Source organism: Vigna unguiculata, chromosome 10, assembly GCF_004118075.2.
Source record: "Vigna unguiculata cultivar IT97K-499-35 chromosome 10, ASM411807v1, whole genome shotgun sequence".
Taxonomy (NCBI): domain Eukaryota; kingdom Viridiplantae; phylum Streptophyta; class Magnoliopsida; order Fabales; family Fabaceae; genus Vigna; species Vigna unguiculata.
The window spans coordinates 22569876-22585418 of record NC_040288.1 but is presented as its reverse complement, the minus strand read 5'-3'; the positions used below and the strand labels follow the sequence as shown (position 1 = coordinate 22585418).

At 33.0% G+C, this 15543-nt stretch overlaps 1 protein-coding gene across 1 annotated transcript; it reads left to right on the top strand.

The window, feature by feature from the left end:
- The first annotated feature begins 13249 nt into the window (after positions 1 to 13249).
- On the top strand, positions 13250 to 15262 carry LOC114165948 (beta-conglycinin beta subunit 1-like). The gene is made up of 6 exons (XM_028050590.1): positions 13250 to 13640; positions 13722 to 13897; positions 13982 to 14062; positions 14156 to 14449; positions 14536 to 14821; positions 14913 to 15262. Exons 1-6 carry the CDS (start codon positions 13307 to 13309, stop codon positions 15113 to 15115), a joined length of 1374 nt encoding a protein of 457 aa, XP_027906391.1. The 5' UTR covers positions 13250 to 13306; the 3' UTR covers positions 15116 to 15262.
- The last annotated feature ends 281 nt before the right edge of the window (positions 15263 to 15543 follow it).

Genomic DNA, 15543 nt, shown 5'->3' with positions numbered 1-15543 from the left:
TAAATTACACAGTGTTGTAAACGTTAGTGAATAGCTTCTTGCAAGCTTGAAGCCTTTGTGGCCTTGTGTGGGTGCCTTGAAGAAAGCTTTACATTGGCTAGAGAGAGCCACCACCAAGGCTTGGTCTTTCTTGGGTGTTTGGGTGTTGTCTGGTGTTATTTCTGATGAGTTCAAATTTTTGCCCTCATTTAATATTTAAATTTTGGGATTTAATTGAATTTTAGTGTTATAAGATTGATTTAATCAGGATTTATGATTATTGGATTTTGGAAAGAAAAAGTTCAGGAGCTAAATGCACTCCCAATTTTTATTTTACACACTCCTCCTGCAAGTGGACCATTTAAAAACCTGTTTTGTACCCCTAGTTTCTACTAAATTACACCCTTCTTACCACTTAAATCCAACTTAACCAGATCATGCCATGTGGCAATCCTCTACTAATTCAACTGGCCAACAAAAACATGACACATGTGTATATTCAAGCATTCATAAACCAGCCAATTAGAGCTTGCCACGTCATCATCTCCTTCCATCTCCAAAATCAGAAACCTTAGCCTCCATCTCTTCAATCTGCCGCACCTACACCTCGTCGATAGCCACCGCAAACTCGCAATCAGCCTTGCACCTTGCCAGAAATCACCTTAGCAGCCACCACACTGGTAGCCACCGGAAACTATGGAATACAAGCACCTTGGCAGAAATCACCTTGGCATCTGCAGAAAACACACAGCCACCATGAATACAAGCACGAATCACCTGCACCATCTTCTTGTACGAAGCTGCAATGGAGAACGCCACCACGAGGAACAAAAACGCGCACAGCAGCCATGCTTGAATCGGAGCTCCACCGCAAGTAGACGCTGCAACATCGTCAAACCATCACGCACCAGATTTGCACGACCACCAAGTGCCATGAACGAGCCAGAACCAGCACCACCACTTTCTGCATCTACACCGTGAAGCCATTGCAACAACAACACCTCCATTCTTCACCACTGTAGTGAACGCGAACAACACCACCATCCTCCATGTTTGTAACTCGTCAAAGCAACACCTATTCGAACATCAAAGGCACCACTACGGGTACCTGTAGAAAATGCGAGCCATTATTGACGCAACAACCACGACGCAGATCTGCGGGAACGAAGTAAACCTGCACAAAACACCAGAAGAGCATCGCACTATGGTTCCCACCATCACGTTTCAACAACCATTGCGAGTAGCAACCTCGCCGGAAAACGTGAAGCAACGCCATGGAACGCCTTCGTGAATGCACTTGCAGCTAAAATGTCGTCAATCTGCACCATCACGAACCGGCGGCAACAGCCGGTGCAAGTGAATCATGGTGGAGGTAGAAACCCTAGTTCTAGAGAGAGAAAGCGCACTGCCACATGTCAATCTATCATTGCATAATCAAATGATCAACGAGTCAAAATTTGGTCAAACAGTGGGCAAATTCTAGTAAAAAATCCGGTCAATATTGCAAAAATATTCAAACAAGAGGGACATAATTGGAAATTGGACAAAAATTAAGTTGCTAAATAATTCATTAATGATTTTTAATTAATTATCTTTGATATATCTCAAATTATCAACAAAGAAAATCATTTAAATATTTTAAAAACTGATAAAATCTATTAATTCTTTAAGAAATATTATATCAAAGATAAAAGATTTCATCAATACAAAAGATAAAGTCCAAGTCCAATCAATGTCGATATAAAGAGACCCAAGGGAGCACATGAGGGGCACTTAGAAATCTCTGGTTTTGGCAACTATCATCCATCCATCACATCTCTCGTTCTTCCATCTCTTTTATTTTTCTTTCATTCATCATTTATCATATATTCCATCCAACCCATGAAGAGTTAAGCTTTTAAGGTTGATTCCACTATAATTTCTTAACTGGATTCTAAGGTTAGATGAATTAATGTATTTGTTCTATTGATTTTTGTTGAGATTTATTTTTCATCTATGTCTTTTAGTTCTTAATCTAGTAATGATTTTTACATTATAGCAAGTTAGCATAGTGTTAAATCTACATAACATAACAATCGTATAAGTCTAAGGGTTTTAAAATTTTACTTAAGTTACTTTGATTAATTTTAGAAACTTTCATATGATTGCATGAGTTTTTGCTAATAAGTGAGAAGTTACTTTGATTAGAGCCAAAAACTTAGATTAGAATTAATCAAGTTACTTTGATTAATTAGTTTTTTACTAGATATAAGGGATAAAATAATAGACATGATTAAGAATAACAATGTTTAATTTTGAAGTTACTTTGGTTAAATTTACTATGATTAATCTACAAAATTCTTGCTTTTGATCGAGAAGTTACTTTGGTTAAAAGTGAGGACGTCAACAAATTAATTAAAAAGTTACATTGATTAATTTGAAATCTTAGACAAGAAATCAATAACAATAATCTTTAGAAAACCAATGATGAATCCTATTTTGAAATAGTAGTGAAATTGACCTATTTACTATTAATGTGTTTACAATCTTTTATTTGCGTGTCATTTATTCTTTGCATATCAAAACCCCATATTTTTATAGTTACTATTTTTAATTGCATTTTGGATAAATTTTTATAAAACTCAAATATTTGAAATCAATTCCGTATTCATTGAGAGACGACTCAAGGTTAGCTTAACCCTAACTAGTTTGTTCACTACTAACTTGGCAATACTAAAGTTGCTAAAGTTAAGTAGTGGTAATTTGATTGCTTCACGACAACGATATCAATTCCAGATTTGCAAGTGAGATTCTTGTTGTGTTGAATTAGATTATTGTGGGATTCAAGAGTCTTGGTGTGGTGTTTGGTTGTTAAAAGTGTAATCTTCTGAGGATTGTGTAAAATTTTTGATATACTGAAAAAGTCAGGTTGAGGTTGTCTTGACTAACTAGATGTAGCTCACCATGAGTGAACCAATATAAAAATCCTTGTGCATTGGTTTGATTACTCTTCTCTTAATTGATCTTTGATAAAATCATCAAGAAACCTATTTTAATCAATCTTTTTGTATAATGCAGATGCCTTATTATAATATGTTGTGTAAACCTATTTTAATCTTGATTGACAGTTTGATTAAATTTTGTGTTATGTGTTAATTGCATTTTTTGCATAATTTTGCTAGTTTTTCAACCTGTTGACCTGGTTTCTTAATCGATTGAATTATATTGATTTCACTGCATGATTCTCTATGAAGTGATTTTAATTTGTTGATTTTGTTTTTAATTTGTTAAAATGTATGTTCTAGGTGTGATAGATTGCTAGAGACTTGGTCAATTGAATTCAAACAAGAGATTTTTAAAAAGTATAAAGTTGAACCTATTTTTCAGAAAGAGCCAATTCAATTCTCACCCTTTTCTTGGGTTAGAACATCTTTCACATCTTACAATTTGTCCCCAAATCAATTCTTCTTCATAGCCAACAATATTTGTAGAAGGAGTCAAATCACAAACATTAAAACTAGAGTTGACTCCATAAGCAATAGGAAGATTGATGAAGGATTATCTTGTTTTCTTTTAGAGTTATGAATATGGTGAAGTTGTTTAAGAAAGCTTTTGAAAATTCCCACTGGACATTAAGATAACAAGCTATCTAGATGTGAAGGTTCATTTCTCAAGCTCATGAAAGGAAGAAGAGAGTTGGATTCAAGCTTAAAACACACATGAAAATTATAACATTTAAATAGCAAAATGAAAGAAGAAACAATAAAAATGGAAAGCATAGAAGATGAACAATGGAAGAAGCACGCCACTCATAGGGGGGATCTAAGCCAACTAAACCCTAGAGATGAGTGATGGTGCCGCCACTTGCAAGCAAGATAAGGCAAAGGTGAGTTCACTTATAGGAAGGAGAGCTCGCGGAATGGTGGTTGAATACACAAAGTTTATAACAAAATGATCAAACCTTTTACAAGACAATGAGCACCCTTTAAAAAGGAGTTCATAGGGGTCCTTTAGTAAATACAAAAACATGAAAAAGATTAACTTTGCAAACCCTAAACCTAATGCTAGAGTGATTCTCGGCCAAGTGAAAGGAGGTGATTGGTGGATGCATTCCCATGAGGATTTTAGGCCAAAAGAGGAAGGAGACCAAGTAGCCTTCTAAGGAATACACCAAAAAGGCAAAAGGAGACAAGGTACATGTCTACTTTTACTTTTACTTTTTGCTTTTTTCTTTCCTCTCTCTTCCACATCATCCACGTGCTCCAATCACCATGTGCCACCTAGCCATGCTCTACTTTCTCTTAATTACCTACAAAACAAGACAAACAAGGATTAGCATGTTGTTTTAAGTTAATATAATCTTGGTCAAAGGTCAACTTTGGGTCAAAGTCAACAAGTCAACCAAAATAAGTCAACTAGAAACCAACTTAGGGAATTCAAACTAAAGTGATGCAAAACAAAGATAAAGGTGATGGAATAGAAGACTCCCCTTTAGACATGCTTCTAGTGATCCTTCTTGATTGAGCTTCTAAGGAGGTAGTATGGTTGGTCACGCCTTCATCAAAGATCTAACCTATATGCATTATCATTTATTAAGACATGAGTGAACAAGTATAAAAATCCTTATGCACTGGTTTGATTGTTCTTCTCTTAGTTGATCTTTGATAAAACCATCAAGAAAATTATTTTAATCAATCTTTTTGTATAATTCAAATACCTTAATGTAATATGTTGTGTTAACAATTCTTATACTATAAATATGAATTAATCTTGATTAGTAGTTTGATCAGATTTTGTGTTCTATGTTAATTGCGTTTTCTGCATAATTTTTCTAGTTTTTCAACTTGTTGATCTTGTTTCTTATTCAGTTGAATTATACTCATATCACTACATGATTCTCTGTTAAGTGATTTCAATTTGTTGATTCTATTTTTAATTTATTAAAATCTATGTTCCATGTGTGATATATTGCTGAAAACTTGGTCCATTAAATTCAAACAAGAGATTTTGTAAAAGTCTAAAATTGAACCTAATTTTCAGAAAAAGCCAATTCAAAGCCTACCCCCTCCTTCTTGGATGAGAAAATCTTTTACATCTTATAATTTGTCCCCAAATCTATTCTTCTTCATAGTTAGCAACACTTGTAGAAGGAGTCAAATCATAAACATTAAAACTAGGGTTGACTGCATAATCAATAGGAAGATCTAACCTATATGCATTATCATTTATTTCATGGATCACTTAGAAAGGACCATCTCTGCTTGGACTAAGTTTAGACTTCCTTTGGGAGGGAAATATATCTTTTCTTAAAGGTAGCCAAACCCAATCTCTTTGTCAAAAACCATTTTCTTTATCCCCTTGTTGTTGTATACAATGTATTTCTAAGTTTTCTTTTCAATTTGGTTTAGAAACAACCATTTCCATTGGACAAAGTTGAGACTTCCTTTGAGAGGGAAATCTATCTTTTCATAAGTGTAGCAAAAACCAATCTCCTTTGTCAAAACCCATTTTCTTTGTTCCCTTGTTGTTGTATTCAATGAATTTCTAAGTTTGCTTTTCAATTTGGTTTTTTATATTCTCATGAAGTTTTTTAATGAACTCCACTTTAGACACTCATTCCTTATGTACTAAAGAAGTCGTATCCAAAAGTGGTTGTAAATCAAGTAGTGTGAGAGGGCTAAAACCATAAACAACCTCGAAGGGAGAAAGGTTAGTAGTCTTATGAACTACTCAATTATAAGCAAACTCAACTTGTGGAAGAGGTTCATATCAAGACTGCTTATTGCCTCTCCAAATGACCTTTCACAAATTGGACAAGGATCTGTTTACTACCTCAACTTGCGTATCTTTTTTAGGGTGACTTGTAGTAAAAAACAAAAGTTTATCTCGTAACTTTTCCCTTAAAGTTTTCCAAAAATGGCTAAGGAACTTAACATCCCTATCAAACACTATAGTCTTAGGTAGACCATGCAAACAAACAAGGTATGAAGTGAGCCATTTTTAAAGTTGAAGTCGTGCAAAAATGACATCACTTTAGTTCAAATCATTTTTGAAGTTGAAGTCGTGTTAAGGTGGCACGACTTTAGTTCAGAGCATTTTAAGCTGAAGTCGTGTCACCCTAGCGTAACTTTAGTTTAAAATGCGATGAAACAAAGTCACTTCACCTTGACACGACTTTAGCTTAAAACTCTACACGTGTCATCCTGAAATTACTTCTTCACAATGAAATCACTACAAGAATGTTGGATTGTAGCTTCTAAAAAATAATGTTGGACCCTAGTATGATGCAAATGGCGTCAACTTAATTGTTGCAAGCCTGATTCTAAGAAAAAATATTTAAAAATGAAAATATGTATTCTCGTGAGCTTTAACAATATGGTTTTATTTGTAATTTAAATGTAGTGTAGGTTTGGTTGTTGCTTAAAGTGAATTAATTGGTAAAAAAAAATAGGTTTAATTACTTAGATGATACCCACTTTGGTAGAGGTGTGTTAATATGGTACCCGCTTTTAAAAAAGTGTCAATTGCATCCTAACTTTTGGAAAGGTGCTTCAATGAGATCCCTTTCAAATGGAAATGACTAACACTGTTAACGACGTGCCAGGTGTTAGTCTGTGCTTTTTTTATATATTTTTTAATTTTTTTAATTTTCTAATTTTTTTGCAAAACAAAAAGAAATGCCATGTGTCAGGTCCCTGGTATGACATGTGGCATTGTCATTGCCACATGGCAATGCAATGCCATGTGACAATGCAATGCCACGTGACAATGCAATGCCACGTCTCAGTGTCAATATCAAATGTCATTGTCTTGATTTCAATTTAGTCCCCATATACGTCTCAATGATTCAATTTAGTCCCTACTATGTATCTCTTATTCAATTTTGACCCAATTTTTTTTAATAATTAAAATCCATTTTTAGAGAATTAAAACTTATTAAGTATAAATATTTTTACAAAAATTAAGTATTGATATTTATATTAAAATTTAGAGGTAAAAGTCTTTTTATTTTAGTCATTTTTAATAAAAAAATATTAGTATAACATTCATACAAATAAAAAATTTTGTTTAAAATTAGTGAGAGACAATATTGTTCTATTTTGAAAAAAAAAGTAATAATTAACAAAACATGAGTACTTAATAAAAAGTAATCAATAAAGTAGTTTTTAAAAAGTCAAATTTAATAAAAAATATTCGTATAACATTTAATAATAAATTTGGTCTGAAATTGGAGCGAAATAATATAAATATCAATACTTAATTTTCTAAAAATATTTATAATTAATTAGTTTTAATCTTATAAAAAATAGATTACAAAAATATTTTAATTATTAAAAAAAATTGAGACAAAATTGTATCAAATACACATAAGTAGGGACTAAATTGAATCAAGAACACATATATAGGGACTAAATTGAAATCAACCCAATGATATTTCATAGTGACACTAACATGTGACATTGCATTGCCACGTGGCACTGACAATGCCAAGTGTCACACCAGGGACATGAGACATGACATTTTTTTTGTAAAAGAATTTAAAAAACTTAAAGAAAAAATAAAAAAACACAGACTGACACGTGGCACGCCGTTAACAACGTTAATAACTTCTACATGAAATATACCTAATTGAAACACTTTTTCAAAAGTTTGGATGCAATTGATATTTTTTTTACAAGCAGGTACCAGATTGACACACCTCTACCAAAGTGGGTACCATCCGAGTAATTATACCAAAAAATTATTAATGTTTTTGTTGTCTTAGCTAACGCATGTATGTCGCAACCGAAATCACGACGGCACGGCAAACCAAAAATTAAAATTTTGAAAAAAAAAACAGTTTGGAGTCACCACCATAGTTTATTCTGGAAAACTACGGAAAAACCAAAAAGATAAGACGAGGTCTGCAAAAAAAAAAACAGATTTTGGGTCCACGAGTCGGTTACGAGTGGGGAAGGTATTAGCATCCCACAACACCCATCCTAACACGATACCTTTAATTAAACATGCAAAAGGATGCGATTTTTCAAAATATTTATTTTCCCCAAAAATAATAAAAAATGAATTTACAAAAGAAACAAAAATAATTTTTTGATTTTTTTTGGATCGACGAGGATTAATCCTCACTTCTCCATTCACAATGGAGAATCAGGGGTAACATCATTCTTTGAAATCTTTTAAAAATTGTTGATTTGATTTTTTCTTATTTTTATAATTATAAAATTTTTTTATGTTTTTTTGGTATTTTTTAATTATTTGAAAATGAGTATCACGTGACGCAAGCGGCCAGACAAACACTAAAACTAAACAAAGAAAATTATTTTTTTATATTTAGTTCTTTATATTATTTTTTATATATTTTCTAGAAAAATAAATTTGAAAATTGGTGTCACAGAGCGCGAGCGACCAAACACACAGTAAAAGAGATGAAGAAAAATATTTGTTTATGATTAAAAAATATAGAAAGAAAAACGAAAAAAAAAATAAATCAAAAGAATTAGAAATTGACAATGACATACCTTCAAAAAAATTTTATATATGTTCTCTTCTATATCAATCTCACCCTTTCGTTTTTCCAACAAAGGAGGTAAGAAGGAGGTGCGTTTATGTGGGTGGTAAGGGAAGAGAAAGAGGAAGTGCAACTAATATTTTCTTTCGATTTTCTACCTCCTTCAATATGTTTTTTTGTTTGTTTTGAAAGAGGGATAAAAAAAGGAGGTGTATACGTGGGAGAGGTGATGGGAAAGAATTAGAGAAGTGTAGAGAATATGTTTTTTTCGGTCCCTTTTCATGGAACAGACTATCTATTTATATTCACAAATTGCAATCCTACCCTTAATTGTAATGAACAATATAAGGAAGAAATTGGTCATGATAACAACACATTACGGGAATCAAATCATAGCAAATTAGAACACAAAATCAATCAGGATCAGTAATGTTGATTCTAACCATTAACAAATCAGAGCACAAATGTCAATCCCAATTAATAATATTGATTCTAATCATATAAAGAAATATTGCTTCTAATTATTAGAATCAATCCCAATTATTAATATTGATTCTAACCATATGAAGATATATTGCTTCTAATTATTAGAAAATAAATAATTGAGTTGTTGGGCTCATGAGAATGAGTGTGATAATTAAAAATAAATTGAGCTCTTCCTTTCTTTCCTTTTTTTTCTTTTTTTTCATCTCTTTTTTTTTGCTAAAATTAAAGTTTGAAAATCTTGGAAGAAAATTTTATTTCACCCTTTTTTATTTTCCATTAACTAATTTTTTTTTTTTAAAAATAAATTTATTCACCCGAACGAATTTGGGTGTTGACAATGTGTCTCAAACTAATAGCATTAAATGGCGAATGCATACGTGATTGAATTAAAAAAAATAAATTATTTAGTTAAGTGTTAGGTGGGAAAATTTTGAGATTGCACTTCCCCCCTTTTACCCATCTTTGGTTGTGAAGTGAGTGCAAAGAGTGACAAGTGACGAGCCTTCAACGAGCATCAGGAGCCTTGAGCGAGCTTCACCTTTCTTTGTGAGTTCATTCACCCTGCCAACCTTGTGCGAATATTGTGTGAACAACATTTGCAAATGAAATCCATTTCTTTGTGAACACGTAGAAGAGCAAAACCCATTTCTATGACAACAAAACCCCTTTCTCTACGAACGACATGGAGGGGAAGGATTTTTTGTGAGTTGAAATCTTGAACCTTATGTGTGTCAAGGTGAGCTAGTTTTGAATAGGTGTTCAACTATATATTATTTGTTTTTTTATGTCGTTTTACACTTGGAATCAGGTGGTCCTATGATTGGAATTAGTGAGTGTTAGGGTGAAGCAAAGATTTTGGAGTAGAGGTCAACATTGTGTTTACAACTACACAAGGTCAGTTTTATCTTTGGATAATAATTAACTAATGTTTATGCATGAATGGTTGATACATATATGTTCATCATTTACCGATTAGTTTTAACTTTAGACTGATGCCAATTTTGTAAACCTTTTACTTTTGAATTTATAGTGACTTCAAGGCAAAAAGATTTACCAAGTAATTTGATGTTTGCCATTTTAGTTTTGAATGAATTAAATCATATATTGAATGCAAAACTTGAATGAATTGGCAACTTTTGAAAGTGAAAGAATTGCATTTAGGTAGATTCTGGGATGTCTTGAAACAAGCTTTGCATTTTCAATACCAAATTCAATTGCATCAGCTTAGCCTATGCTGCATCGACACCAATTTTCTCATTTTACGTTAGCTAGGTCCCAAATAATATTTTACTCCTAAAATGCACAAGCTTAGTTGACACATAATCTGTTCATTAGCGTCTGTCCAACCATTGGGAAGAACACGACAATTCTTTTTCCCCATTTGACTAACACAATGTGATGTAACTTCCATGATATTGTTGTCGACCATCCCCCCATTGCTAGGACGATACTATCTTAGTAATCGACTTTTGCCTTGTAATGTACCGTTTTAGCCTATGCTATATGCAAACATTCATTTAATGAATTGTGACAAGGTAAGATGACTTATATTTGTATATTTTCTTTATCCACATCCATTTCTTTATAAATAAATTAGGAATGATTTTTCGTTTAAATCCACTATGGGCAGTTCCTTAATTAGGAAAAGAACAACCCTTATATTCAATATCAAGATTTTCACAAGTCCCCCCTCCCTAGTCTTTACAAATTGACTACATAAACATCCTAATAAAAGATCCTTTTATTTCAATTCAAGTATCCTAAAGTAAAATAAAATGTAATAAAAGAGTATTGTCTAGACTTGAGAATATTTTCATAAATTCATGTGGTAAGGAAATAAGACTAGTTCTTTAGTAAAAATAGGTTACTGTTATAAAATAAAGCTAATAATAGAGAGAAGAAGTAAAGGAAGAATAGAGAATGAGAGAATGAGAAGCAACTTTTTTGTGTCTTATTACTGATAGGAAGAGTCCTATTTACATCTACAACATGGTAACTCATAAAGGATACAATACAAATATTTACATAAAGAGTAATGAACCATATGAGTATCAATCATATCAATTATATGAGTAGCTTTATCAAATCAATGGACGACCATTAATTCATAACACTCCCCCTTGGATGTTCATTGATAAGAGAATGTGTCTCGTTAAAACCTTACTAGGACAAATCTTTTGGGATAAAAACCTAGTGAATGAAAAAAAGTACACCATTCTATATAATATTGTTCTTTACATCTTCTATTTCTCCTTCTCATGTAAACTTACATCATTAAGACGATGAAATTCAATCTTGTGAACCAATTGCTCAAAAGTTCTCCTTGACAAATACTTTGTAAATAAATTTGCTACATTTTTGCATGAATAACTCTTTTGGATCTCTACATCATCTTTTCAATTGAACAATGCACTATTGTCTTCATATATGGTTGTTGATTCCATTCTTCTCAAAGATAGACCACAAGTTTGTCGCACATATTATATTTATAAATAGGACTCTTCCTATCCATAATAAGACACATAAAAGTTGCTTCTCATTCTCTCATTCTCTATTGTTCCTTTACTTTTTCTCTCTATTATTAGCTTTATTTTATAACAATTATAACATTTTTATTACTCAGTGATATTTTCTTTCTAAGCTTTTTAACATTAAATAATAAGGTACGAAAGGCATCTATATAACTTTTGTCTCCTAAAAAATTGACATTAACAATGACAACCTTTAACTTTAAAGAAATATTCATCAACATCGATCAAGAAAATAATATCATGTACAATAAGGTCTTATCTATGAGAAAGTAGACGACATCTCAACCAAAATAGAGTTTCAATATCTTGATCAAGACTTATTCAAAGAGAAAAATATGAAAAGAAGATGTATGAATTTGAGAGAGTAGAAAGTATGAAATTTTCAAACTCTTTCTTCCAATTTCTTTTAAAATTTCGTTTCTAAATAATATATTTTATTCTAAAGCATTTTAAATTACTTATAAAAAATTATCTTATAAAAATTTTGTATCCAAGCAAAAGATTAAAAAATTATAACAAATATAAATCTTAGATGATATATGGTCAAAAATTTTAAAGATTTTGCCTACACTCAAGAACAAGGAAAGTCAGAATATGTTAGGTATTTGTTGGTAAATTTATTAGACATTTAAATAATTTTATTTCGTATATATTTAACAAATATAAACATATGCCATTAGAAGTTTTGCCTACATTAAACATTTGAAGGTTCAGAGTATTGATAATTGACTATTTTGTTTACAATCCTTGATAATTTTGACACTCATTTAACTTTAAAGGAATTAAGTTTGTATTTTAACTCCTAAAACTTTAGAAAAACGAAAAAGGATGTGTAACTAAATTTGTAAAGAGTTGGTGGAAATTTTACTCATAAACTTTAGTTTTATGTCTTGAAGAATGCAAAAGAGATTCAAAATCTCAAAACAATCAAAAGTGTTCAATGGATTTAGAATGAACACGACACTACATTTTTTTTACTATCATTTGACATTTGACATTGTTCCTTATTACTTTTTTTTTATATATAAAAGTTAACTCTAGTCGTAACTATTTTATTTTTATAAAAATTGTTAAATGGTCGTGTGTGAAACAATTTTTTTTCAATTTTCCATTTAGAATAAAAGGACCAGTGCCAACTTTTCACTCGGTGAAATAAAAAAACAGCCTAGCGAAAATTAACTTTTAGATTAATACTGTCTAGCTTTTTCCACTTTAGTTTTTTTTAATCGGGAGGTATATCAATATTTGACCAATGATAATTATTTTTTAACAGCGAACAATCATTGTGCTTATCGTACTCGCCTTCGTCTTGTATATACGAATGATGTCCACGACATGAGTTATTGTCTTTTCAAGAGCCACGTATAACACAATCCAGTAAATTCATCCATAGTTGCATGGCAAGAAAAATCCAAAGAAATCAGATCCATGCAGAGACAGTAAAAAGAAAAACGCTGTATCCTTTCAAAAACCATGTCCAAGTTCACAAAATAGAGACAAATACAACCGCACCCCGGTTCAATCACACTCTTGCTGGCTGATCAAAATGCCATGCACACCAACACGTACTCAACATACCCTTCAACTTTAATACAGTTCTTCCATCATCATCACCACAACCACATTCTCTTTCGCCACCTCAATTTCTTCACTTCAACACACGTCAACCTCGGCAAATTCGTGTCATCGCATAACCAAATCTCCATGCATGTTCCAAGGACCTTCTCTCTTATATAATACCTATAAATACCCCTAACAGCCCTTACTTCATTCATCATCCATCCATCCACTACTCTACTCTAATATTCAATACTACTAAACTATGCTGAGAGCAAGGGTTTCGTTGTTGCTGGGAATTCTTTTCCTGGCATCACTTTCTGTCTCCTTTGGCATTGTACACCGGCAGCAGCACCATGAGAGCCAGGAAGAGTCTGATTCAAGAACACAAAACAACCCCTTCTACTTCAGCTCCGACAGGTTCCACACTCTATTCAGCAACAAATATGGTCACCTTCGGGTCCTCCACAGGTTCGACCAACGCTCCAAACAAATTCAGAATCTTGAAAACTACCGTGTTGTAGAGTTCAAGTCCAAACCCAACACCCTCCTTCTTCCTAAACATGCTGATGCCGATTTCCTCCTTGTTGTCCTTAATGGTAAGTAATCAACTAATCACTACTCTCACTCGACATCATCACACTTGCTTCTCCTAATGGTAATCAATTTGTTAATTACAGGGAAAGCCATACTCACCTTGGTGAACCCTGACGGCAGAGACTCCTTCATTCTTGAGCAAGGCCATGCTCAGAAGATCCCTGCAGGAACCACTTTCTTTTTGGTTAACCCTAATGAAAACGAGAATCTCAGAATAATCAAACTCGCCATACCTGTTAACAACCCTCACAGATTTCAAGTAGCGCCTTTTTTCTGATCCTGAACTATAACTTTTTTTATTCTAACTTGCAATTTCTCTCTAAATTAAATGCTTGTTCTGCAGGACTTTTTCCTTTCTAGCACAGAAGCCCAACAATCCTACTTGCAAGGATTCAGCAAGAATATTCTAGAGGCCTCCTTCGATGTAAGCAAGAACACAACATCTAACCACACTAGTTTGTCTAAATTTCACATTTATTGAACGATATCATTATCTATATTTGCACGGTTTTTATAGACCGACTTCAAGGAGATAAACAGGGTTCTGTTTGGAGAGGATGAGACTCAGGAGGAGACTGAGGAAGAGGGAGTGATTGTGGAACTTAAAAGGGAACAGATTCGGGAACTGATGAAACATGCCAAATCTTCTAGTTCAAGGAAAGACCTTTCCTCCAAAGATGAACCATTCAACCTGAGAAACCGCAAACCCATCTACTCCAACAAATTTGGAAGGTGGTATGAGATCACCCCGGAGAAGAACCCCCAACTTAAGGACTTGGACGTGTTCATCAGTAATGTGGATATGAAAGAGGTAATACAAAGGAAAACCATATGAACAAACTCAACAATCTTAGTACTGAGACCGTGATTAATAATTCTCTTTCTTAACAAATTCAGGGAGGCCTTCTTGTGCCACACTACAATTCTAAGGCGATGGTGATACTGGTGATTAACAAGGGAGAAGCAAACATTGAACTTGTTGGTCTAAGAGAACAGCAGCAGCAAGAACAGCAAGAAGAACAGGAGGAACGCTTGGAAGTGCAGAGGTATAGAGCTGAGTTGTCTGAAAACGATGTGTTTGTTATCCCAGCAGCATATCCAGTTGCCATCAACGCAATCTCGGATCTAAATTTCTTTGCTTTCGGTATCAATGCCGAGAACAACCAGAGGAACTTCCTTGCAGGTATAGATATTACATTATAGTGGTGTTGTTTGTTTTATGGTTGATGGGGTTGTTTATTTACAATTGGTAATGCGTGATTGAAAATTTGAAGGTGAGGAAGACAATGTGATGAGCGAGATACCTACAGAGGTGTTGGATGTTACCTTCCCTGAGTCTGGTGAGAGGGTTGAGAAGTTGATAAACGAACAGAGTGAATCCTACTTTGTGGATGCACAGCCTGAGCAACAGCAGAGGGAGGAGAGGCATAAGGGAAGAAAGGTTTCATTATCTTCAATTTTGGGCAGTTTCTACTGAAAAAGTTTCTAGTAAGATACATGTGAGAGAGCTCACAGTGAGCGTGGAATTAACGTGTCCGACATTGTAACAAATAAGTAGACCTCCACATGGTTTTTTCTACTATGAATAATGCATAAATTGAGCCTTTATATGATGCTTCTGTTTTACGTCCTTCAACTGTCTGGTTTGTGTATCGGAATTAAGGTCGGGCAAAATGTACTGAAGTACAAGAAACTATACTATACTGTATTAAAATTAAAAATTGTATTATATTGTATTAAAAATTGTATTGAACCAAAAAATAGTTCGAACAAACTAACAAACTTAATTGAACTATTTTTTTTAAACAAACTAACAAACTGAAATTGAACTGTACTGTACAATTGTATTGTACTCATTTTTTAAACAAACTAACAAACTGAAATTGAACTGTACTGTACAATTGT